Source organism: Lipotes vexillifer, unplaced genomic scaffold, assembly GCF_000442215.2.
Source record: "Lipotes vexillifer unplaced genomic scaffold, Lipotes_vexillifer_v1.1 scaffold847, whole genome shotgun sequence".
Lineage (NCBI taxonomy): Eukaryota > Metazoa > Chordata > Mammalia > Artiodactyla > Lipotidae > Lipotes > Lipotes vexillifer.
In genome coordinates this window covers 745,649-756,505 of record NW_006778821.1, presented here as the reverse complement: position 1 = coordinate 756,505, position 10,857 = coordinate 745,649, and the positions used below count along the sequence as shown (strand labels likewise).

The following is a 10,857-nucleotide window of genomic DNA, read 5'->3' as shown; positions in this document are numbered from 1 at the left end:
CCTCTCACTGCTGTGGCCTCTCCCGTTGCGGAGCACAGGCTCCGGACGCGCAGGCTCAGCGGCCCTGGCTCACGGGCCCAGCCGCTCCGCGGCACGTGGGATCTTCCCGGACCGGGGCACGAACCCGCATCCCCTGCATGGCAGGCGGGCTCTCAACCACCGCGCCACCAGGGAAGCCCCCACTTGGGCTTTTGTAGTGTCATTCTGGCAGCAAGATGGGGGGTGGATTAGAAGGGAACAGGACCAGGGTCAGGGATAGCAGTCAGAAGGCAGTTACAGTAGACCAGGCAGAGACTGAAGAGGGGCTGGACTAGGACAGTGGGATGGAGAGTTGTAGACATGTATTACTGAGAGAGATTTGTGGATAGAATTGGAGAGCTTAGTAAGGATATGGAGCTTGGAGGGAGGTAAAGTCCAAGCTTTTCTTATTTCTGGCTTGGAAAATTGGGAAGAAAGAGTGCCATTCACGGAGACTGAGAACTGAGGAGTAGGGGCAGTTTGAGGAGACTGCTAGGGGGCTTGTTGATCCAGGAGATGCTAAGCAGGCAGATATACATCTGGGTTTGGAGCTCAGGGAAGATGCTGAGTATCAGCGGCTTATAAATGTAGTTAAAACTGTGGATTTGAATGAGAGGCAACATTCGTATTGTGAAAGAACTGAAGAGAATTCAGGGAAACATCAGTAGGTAAGGGGAGGTTGAAAAAGGGAAGCCTGAGAAGGAGGAAGGGTAAGAACACTTTCTGAGAAACAGAGGGGCCCCCAAAACCAAGGAAGAAGGAGCAGTGGAGGGCTGCAGAGAGGGTCTGGGGCAGGGCCCACATTGACATCAAAGAATGAACTCCAGGAAGTGCACTTTCCAGAGACATAGAATCAGAACTAGATTTTGAGAAATAAATATCAAAGAGCTCTACTGGCATATTTCTCAATTTAGGAAGGGAGATGTATGTTCCAGAGACTTTGGTGCTCTGGGGGGAAAAATTCTAAATTTTTATTTGCTGTTATTATATACGATGGTACATAAGAATAGGGTATTGCTGAAGTGAGCTTATCAACAAAAAAGAGGAGTATGCAATGCTTTAAATATCAGTGGGTGGGGCGGGGTGGTGAGGAAACAACTCTGAGGGCAGCCATTATGGTCTGCAAATTATTTGGGCAGAGTTGGTTCAGAGCACGGGCTGTGTAGTCCAGTAGGACTGAGTTCCAAACCCAGCCCTTCACTGATTAGCTGAGTGGACACCTGGAAAAGTTTTTTTTTTTTTTTAACCTTTCTGAGTCTTATATCCTTCTTTCAGTAAAGCGGAGGGGGGGGGGGTCTTTTGATATTTACATTAGTTAACACATGGAACATGTTAGGGGTACTCAGCAAATGCTAACCTCCATCACTCTAATTATCCTCTCTGATCATACCAAGTCAGGTACAGTGCTCCCCTCATGAATCTCCAAGTCACTGGCTGATGTGCATGAGTTTAATTTAGTTTCATGTGCCTGTAAACCTTACTTTTGTTTAAATACAGCATAGCAACCCCCCAAAAATTAGCTTATGGAGGTAGATCCATGGAAATGAAGTGGATAATGATAATCCTTAAATATGGGGTAGAGTGAAACTATCATTACACGCCATACATGGGTCAAATACTGCCCCTCAACATTTGAACCATGATGAAAGGCTGATGGTACTCACATGGTTAGCCTAAATTTAGATATTAGTGCTGTCACTGGACCATAGGTTTCCCTCTGTATCCTAATGTTTTTATCACATAGTTAAAAATAATTCACACATAAAGTGTAATCATGGATCATGCATTTGTTTAAGATAAAGAGGAAGATAAATCATCTAAGGAAAAAGAGAGGGAAAATAATAGAGTAAAACTGAAAACAAGAATAAAACTGTGAACCAGCAAGATGTTCTGTACCCTGAGCACTACATTCATTTTTGCAGGCCACTTATCAGAGTGAAACTGTAATATATTTGGTGATAAAAATACAGGATTAGGAATGAAGTAAGGGACTGGCACACAGAAAGAAGGGAAAGTTTAGAGATGATAAAGTAGTGTCATTAGCAGTGAAGAATGGGAAGTCACAACTGGCAGCCCATGGGTGCAGTCTGGCCTGCAGACTTACTTTGTTTGGTGTACATAGTGATTTTTTAAACATTTGAATCAGATGCCAACATTGAAATACCAGGAGATTTTACATTGAAAACAAAATATTTTTCCGGACTTCTCTTGGAAAACCTGAGGGTCTAGGAATATCTTGCCCTGTGGCAACACTGTCCTGTAGCCCAGCTGAGGGCACCCCCCACTTCCCTGCCATCCAGGGGCTGCTCCTGACAGACGTCCGCCTTCTTCCCTCGCTTGCTCTGGCTATCGGGCACCTGGCAGAGAATAAAGGGATGTGTATGAGAAGGTAGAGCAAAGAAGTGTACATTTTAAGTGAACTATTTTCTGTTGATAAGATCTGGGACATGGCAAAAAGCATCCAAGCTTGTTTTTTGACAGTCCTCAATGCATACTTGGGATTCTATCTTTTTATAGAATGGCCTTTATAAAATGACTTATATTTATATACAAATACTTATTGTTTGCTCATATTATTTTCTCTGTAAACAATCTTTTTCATCTTGATACAAACCCTCCTAGGTAGGTGTTGCTAATGTCATTTTTCCATTTTACAGAAAGACTGAAATACATTAAGTAGGTACCTTGCTCAGGCCAAGAGTAGTAGAGCAAGGCTTTGGAAAACAGTGTTTAGGTCTTTGTATTTAGTGCCCTTCCCACTCTCCACTCCTGCCTCAGTGATGTCTAGTGTAGTTAAAACTTGAACTTACATGTTAGCTCTTCTTGTCCTAAAAAAAATATCTTGAAATTGAGATTTTAAAATATACACTTTCCACCCGATGACTTAGATATGAAGTTTTATGCTCTATTTAACTTGTTTGGAAAACATTTTCTACCCAGTGTGACATTGAGGCATGTCATGAATCCAGAATTGTAGCACAAAATTTTACACTTTATAGTCTTTAACTTGAAAAAAATTCTTTTGACATTAATACATAGACAAGTATATATCTCATACATGTATAGCTCAATGTATTTTCCACAAACTGAACACACCCATATAGTCAACATCCAGATCAAGGAAGAGCACAGTGTCAGCTCCCTAGAAGCTCCCCTTCAATCCCCTGCCAGCCATTTCCCATCCCCCACCCCCTCCAGGGTGACCACTAGGCAGACTTCTGATAGCAATCTCTAGTTTTTAAAGCATACAATGTAATTGTTTCTTAAGCAGACTGAAACCTCATGGGGAACATTTGGTTTCTTGGTATTTCCCATAAGAAATGTAAAAAGTGTTGCCCTGGGCCAGACCAAAGACTGCAGCTCCCCATGCTGTGTCTGACCAATGAAGTAAGGGTCCTTTGGCGGAAGCCAGGCTCATTCACTTCTTCGCTGGGGTCCTAACACCAGATGCACTTCCACTGACCACTCCAGATTACCTCTTTACATCATATGTGGTTCTGGTGACAAGAATGTATTTAAACTTTATCCTTTCTTTTTATAAAATGACAGTATTCTGCCAGTCTCTCCTAAATTGTTTCAGTTTGAAGGTAAGTGCTGTATGTGACTTAAAGTAGTTGTCCAGATATATGTAGATTAATTTTAAATGTGCTTAATTAAGTGCAAAGTGTCATGATTGATGATGTGATTTCTACTGCAGATGCCATTTTCTAAGAGCTTTCTCAAACTTAGAAAGTTATATAGTTTATTGTTGATATAGATTTACATTGAGTAAAATTGTAGTTCATTATAAAAGAGATGTTTTGCTTATTTCTAAAATAAGCTATAACTCCATGTTTCTTTTTATAATAGCATGATATCCTACGGTTACATTAATACCTTAGTAAACTAGCACAACTGGAATTCACCCAGGTCCTAGATTAGCCAAACTGTCCAAGTAATGAGGACTTTGATAGAATACAGCTCACTGACCCTCCCTCTGGGAGATAAGTGGGCGGAGTCTGAAATTCTCTGTCTCGGGAGCTCTGTTCTTTCTAGTTGGCCTTCATATATGTACATTTATGAATACATCTGTTTATCAGGCCTAAGTCTTAAATCTAGTAATCTTGCTTCCCATTCCCTTCCAAAGTAAAATGATCTCTGATCATTTTAGCTACCCATAACGTGCATTTGGCTAGCCATGATATGTTACTTAGAGGGGAAATCATGCAGAAGAAAAAGAAAGCTTTAGAAGTTGTTGGTAAATGGTAGCTACCTTGTTGTTAACCCTACCCAACCTAAACATGTAGCACATCCTTTAATGTAACTCTTTACCCTGGTACACTGTTCCCTTCTCCCACATTCCCCTCCTGAGTGCACTGCCTCATGACCTTGATTAACCTAAGTTAAGCCCTCCCAGAGTAACTTCTGAAACTCTTTCTTAAATCTCAAGGCTTCACTTCCAGATTGCTTGTCCTCAGTGGGAATGCTATTAGGCCATACCCTTAGTGCTGTTGGCCTGAGGATGCCACTTATATGTTTTACTAAGGTGTGAAATACAAACACGTTCTCTCCCTAGCCTGAACTCTCACAATTTGTATTTTTGCCAGAAAAAAAGGTGAGTTAATTATTAGAGACATTGTTTTCAAACCACCCAGTAAAGATTCTGTTGGGTGTCAGGCTTATCCTTAGCCAAATAGCCACTAGGAAGGTGACCATGAGAAGCTAGTTACAGTGTTGAAGGGATATAAAGGGCATATATGGTCTCAGGCAAATATGGCTAAGGTGAACTTTGTAAAAACATTCTTCAAGGGAGTGAATGGCACAGATTGCTTACTGTGTCACCTATTTTAGGGGTCATTATGCCTTTAGTGAAGTGCATAAATGAAAAGCATAGGAAAAAATATCCAATAAAGAGTCCAGTCTCTTAATGACAATAAATAAGCAGTTTTCCACCCAAAATATGAAATGGCAAAAAAAAAATCTCAGTATAGAATAAAGGGTAAAACTAGTATTTTCTGCCTTAATAAGCATTACATGATTTATTACCAGTCTATCAAATCCATAGACAGGCTGTTTTATAATTTGGATTAGCTTGACAGGAGCCAGATGGACAAAGTTCTCCCTCTGTCTGGTTTTCCATCTGCTTTAAATAACCAAGAGCAAACAATTTAAAGTGCCTGTGTCCCTTTATCCTTTTCCCAGAATGTAAGTAATTATAGTTACCTCTCTCTTGTGAATATTCGTGAATTGTACTTCTGAAGTAATTTTAAATCCTTATGTTTTGGAAAATGAACGTAATATATACATATGATTATGTTATAATGCTACAGTAGATAGAAAGCTTTTTAACTTCTCTAATATTTAAAAGGATTCTTTTGAGACAGCCCAGAAAGCATTTTGTTTTTCCATTTTAACCTTACCATAGGTGGTAAAGAGAACTTTGGGAACCCTAGTCATTGGAAATGTTGAAATAGAGTAACATGCATGAAATCCTTGGTAATATAGTAACTTGATATGCAGCATGGGTTATTCAGTATTTTATTTCTTTGACTTTAATATTTGAATTCATAGTCTATATGTTCTTTGAGATGGTATAAATTGTTTACGACAGCAATATCAAATCTCTGTTTTTTAAAGAAGAAAATTTTAACTCTTCCCTGATCATCAATTTTGTCACAGGATCACGAATTTTCAGAAGATGATGAGCCAGAAGATGTGCATGAGGAAATTAAGGAATATCTAGAAGGCGAGAAGAAAGCTACAGGAGAAAATAAAAGTGTTCCTGCAGACGACCACAGTGCAACCGACAACTCAGTTAAAAAGGTATTGACAGCCATTGAAAAGGTATGATGATAAGTGCTTAAATCCCAAGACCCTGCCCAAGAGAAAGCATATGGGTCCCCTGGTCTCTGCAGAGGGCAGATTCCAGCTTCCTTGGAGAATAGAAATATTTCCATGAATAACTTTGTTCATGTGCTGTAGGACAAGCTTTGACAAATTTATGAATCAGACACCCTTTTTTCTCTAGCATTCTTTCCAGATTTCTTGGTAGCATTCTGTTCTTCAAATGAATGGAAATCAATCGATTTGGGCCAGTTTAGTACACTCTTGAGAAATTAACCAAGAAGTTCAGCCCCAGGTCCTTGAAATGATAAAATTACAACGTTAGCAGCCCAGTACTAGTGGCAGAAATGGGATGTGTATGTGCACACATACGTGTGTATATTTACATGTACATGGACAAATGAAAGTTGTTCACAGCAGTGTTTGAGGTTGTCATCAGTTATGCGGAGATGTGGTATAGAAGAAAGTATTCATAGGAGGAATGGGAGGAGGCCTCACTGAGGAAGAGAAAGTCATCCTGAAAGTGGAGCTAGGGATGCCAAAAACATCTCTTCCATTTGGCAGATAGAAGAGTGACCCTGCTAGGAGACGGTAGGTTTGAAATCATTCGTTTGCTAGCACTACTCTGGATTCATTTCAGAGGTATGGAATTCAGAAACCCAAACTGAATGATGCTGTATTGATTCATTTTCATTTCATTTTTTGGACCTCTTGCAAAGAGCTCTGAGTTAATCCTGCCTTCACATTGATGAAACACTATCATCACTGGTCTGTGCGAAGTGCTTCTCTCTTTATTTAAATTGATTCCCTTTGAGCCTCATTCCCCTTTTCCCTAACATAGCCAACCATTGAAACATGCTTGTCCTTTTATTTGAATGTGTAATTGTAAAACATGTGTTGTTGTTTTGTGTGTATTTTTTTTTCAATTTACAAAATGGTATTGTGCTAAAGAGGTAATTCTCTTCCTTGCTTCCTTCTTTTTCCAAGACTCCTTCCTCTCACTGAGGAAAAAATATGTTCTAGCAGTTATTGTTTTCTTTCGGAGAGAGGGAACAATGGAACTTCCCTGGTGGTGCAGTGGTTAAGACTCCACGCTCCCAACGCAGGGGGCCCGGGTCCGATCCCTGGTCAGGGAACTAGATCCCGCATGTAAGCCGCAACTAAGGAGCCCACATGCCACAACTAAGGAGCCCACATGCCACAACTAAGGAGCCTGCCTGCCACAACTAAGACCCAGCACAGCCAAATAAATAAATATTAAATGTTATAAAAAAAAGAGGGAGGGAAAGATTCTGTTTTATAAAGAACATTTATGAGTTCCAGTTATGGTGGTCCCTGAAATTCTTTAGCATAGGATTCATTAAACACCAATTTGACATTATAAAATGTTGAGCTAATTCCTATGCCAATTAATGTTCCTGAATCTTCTTTGAGTAGAATTCTTAAATATACAATTCTTGTTAATTATACGATGTTTTTTTAAGGGAACTTTATTTATTTATTTATATTTTTTAAAATTTATGGCTGAACTGGGTCTTCGTTGCTGCACAGGCTTTCTTTAGTTGTGGCGAGTGGAGGCTACTCTTCATTGTGGTGCATGGGTTTCTCATTGCAGTGGATTCTCTTGTTGTGGAGCACAGGCCCTCGGCACACGGGCTTCAGTAGTTGTGGCACGAGGGCTCAGTAGCTGTGGCTCGCGGGCTCTAGAGCGCAGGCTCAGTGGTTGTGGCTCACAGGCTTAGTTGCTCTGCAGCATGTGGGATCCTCCCAGACCAGGGCTCAAACCCGTGTACCCTGCATTGGCAGGTGGATTCTTAACCACTGCACCACCAGGGAAGCCCTAATCATGCAATTTTAAGCTAGGAAAGACATTAGCAATCACCCAGCATCTAAGGCAGGAGTCCTGCAAAAGGAAGTAATTGTCACATGTTTATGTTGTTAGCTAGAGACTGACTCTAGAACCCTGCTTAAAACCAAGACTAGGTTTTCTAGCTCAGCACAAATCTGTTTTTTATTATATTGTTTCTTTATTGTTTATAGGACACAAAAGCCAACCGAGAGGAACGGGCCATTCATGAATACAGTGAAAATCCAAAAGGTGTGAGCGCATTTGACTTCAAAAGCATACTTTTAAAAAGGCTAGATACAGGGCTTCCCTGGTGGTGCAGTGGTTGAGATTCCGCCTGCCAATGTAAGGGACATGGGTTCGTGCCCTGGTCCAGGAGGATACCACATGCCGCGGAGTGGCTGGGCCCGTGAGCCATGGCCGCTGAGCCTGCGTGGGGAGAGGCCACAACAGTGAGAGGCCCGTGTACCGCAAAAAAAAAAAAAAAAAAAAAAAAAGGCTAGATACATAGAATACTATGTTCATATGTACATACAGATATTTATGCATATATGTGCTTTAACAAATTATGACTTACACGCATGTATTCTGTTTTACACTTTTTATTGTCACATGACCCTCGTAATAAGCTATGAAATATGTGACACAGGCTTATGTGTTCTCATTGATCACCACCACAGCTTCTTCATGGCTGCTCATGTGTCAGTGTTAAGTGGTTTAGAACAGCCTTTATACTACTTTTTTTTTTCAATCAGTATTATTAAATTGGGCTTTTGTCCCAGATCTTGATATATATGTCTGGTGAGCACTGCCAGACCCCATCGCTGATGTCCAGGCTGGTCTAGAGCCACAGCAGGCCATCCAGTTATTTCCCCCCGAGCCCAGACCTGAGTCTTTGATCTTACCACAGGCGTTTCAGAGGAGTCCTTTCCCAAGCCTTGCTGTTGGTGTCAGAGAACAGGTACCACAGAACAGAGGAGACTGTGACTGCCCTTGGGACCTACAGTTTCTACACCCAAATCATTGGTGCTTTTGCTATATGACCCCTATATTATGTTTCCACACCATCACATCACAGTGGGCCTTTTGCTGTGATGTCATTACAAATAACTGTCTGTAGTAGTGGATATCTGATCAGAACTTAAGCAGAAGAAGAAATAGTTCCCTTAATACATTTTTCCTTCTAACTTCTGCAAAAAGAGTAGTAAGTTTTAGAATATTTTAAGCAAAATGTTAAAATATTTGTCATCTCTAAGTATTCTTAGCATATAACCTAAAGTGTTAAAAAGAAATTAAATGTAAGATTTAAGTTGTTGATAATATAAAATTAGAAGAATGCATATGCTTCATGAGTCTACTTTAAAGATTATTATTCAACTATATAACATGTGGATTAATTTGAAATACCAAAAAAATGACATGTCCATTTCGGTACAAATAATTTCATTACAATGAGGTTAATTTTTTTTTAAGATAATTTATATTTTACAGAAGTCTTCCCTAACATTTACTGTTACCTTTGCTATACTTAGTACTGGTCATCTAAACATTTACAACATTGGTCAGGTCATTCTGAGATTTTTGCCTTAATTTTTCAGGAAATATGTAGTTGTCCACTACTCTTTAGTATTACCCCATAATTCATGGTTGATAGAGTTTCACTGAAAGCCTCAGGACTTTTCTTTTTCTCATTAGTTAGAAAAAATATTTCTAAATATATCCTATCATAGGAAATATGCATGATCGTGCAAAGAGCAGTTCTTCAGAAATCCTGGAAGATAGTAAATCAACAAAAAAAACAAAGAAGGTAAGTGAAATGAATTTTTCATTTTAGTGTTAAGGCTAAAGTATTGAATTGTTGCTACTACTTTTTATGGTGATCCACATAATTTAACTCCCTTAATATGAGTTTTGATGACTCAAGAACATGTGACAAATTTCAGGTGATGTTTCACATTTTTAACGTGCATATTTACTTATTGGATTTTAGATTATGATTCAGATTGCTCTGCAAAAATGTAATAGCATGTTCCTTTCAATCATCCCATGCATACTGATTCATCATACAATAAAAGATATGTAAAAGAACTCTACTGCTTAAATTATAAAAGTATAATATGCTGAGAGTCTAGAAGAGAATAAGGCAAAGCCAAGAAATAGGATGAATGAAAAAATAAAGGTGACTGTGCTTAGTAAACATTACAACATGCTACTCCAGTCTCTCCTAGTACCCATTTTGGAGTTGTTACAAGTCTGATGGATACGTTTCTTCTTCTTGGAAGTAAATTACTCTTTCCACTTGCAGAAAAACTGTATTTAATCATGAGAACACATTTCCAGGTAGAAGTGTTAGGAGGTAACATGGAAGACAAGAAAAATGAAAAGGCTCGTTAATTCTTATTCAACCTAGGTGTCAGCTTAAATGTCATTTCCACACAGAGGCCTTTTGTAACCAGCAGCACTTATATAAATTATTATGTCCCATTATTATTCTCTCACAGAGCACCCTTTTGTCATACTTCTTAGTATTTGTCACAGTTTGCAATTACATAGTCATTTGTATATTCATTTACTTTATGTCTGTATCTCCCCACTGGCCTTCAGCTCCTTGGGGACATAAGCTATTTTCTGTTTCACTTTCTAGTGTATCCTTAGCACTAATCACAGTTCCTGGTAAATGGTAGATGCTCAGTAAATATTTTTGGTTGACAATGAATTGTAAAATGTGAGCGGGTAAGAAAGGGGGAAAGGATGAAGGTAAAACCAGGAGCCGCCCTTAGGGTAGTAAACAGCCTGTCTTTTGCCATCTTTGTAGGTATATGCCACTCTGAAATTCCTTTCAGAATTACTTCAGAAATTTCAGAAGTTATTTTAGCCCAAATCTCCATATTGTTATCTTTTACTAAAAATTACTTCCTGACCATTTTTATCTTTATAAAATTATAAGTTTGGATTACCATACCCAAAAGATGTCTGTGACCTGGCTCAAAGGACACTTCAGAATTATTATCCTTCTTAGAATTATAACATGCATCGCTAGAACATTTCATCAAGGTTGAAGAACTTTTTAGATTCTCCGTCTAGTAGAACAGAACATTTAACAGATATTCCACCAGTATACTTCATAGTGTTCCTGTGAAAACTTTTTTCAGTTATAAAGAGCTCAGGGA

The 10,857-nt window shown here is 39.2% G+C and overlaps 1 protein-coding gene across 1 annotated transcript in view; it reads left to right on the top strand.

The window, feature by feature from the left end:
• The window catches only part of LOC103080199 (X-linked retinitis pigmentosa GTPase regulator), a 65,224-nt gene that overhangs the window by 42,224 nt on the left and 12,143 nt on the right, over positions 1–10,857 (top strand). The window contains exons 16-18 of the mRNA XM_007451975.1: positions 5,677–5,841; positions 7,882–7,939; positions 9,418–9,494. Of these exons, the coding sequence (XP_007452037.1) occupies positions 5,677–5,841; positions 7,882–7,939; positions 9,418–9,494 (300 nt within the window). The remainder of the gene's footprint in view (positions 1–5,676; positions 5,842–7,881; positions 7,940–9,417; positions 9,495–10,857) is intronic.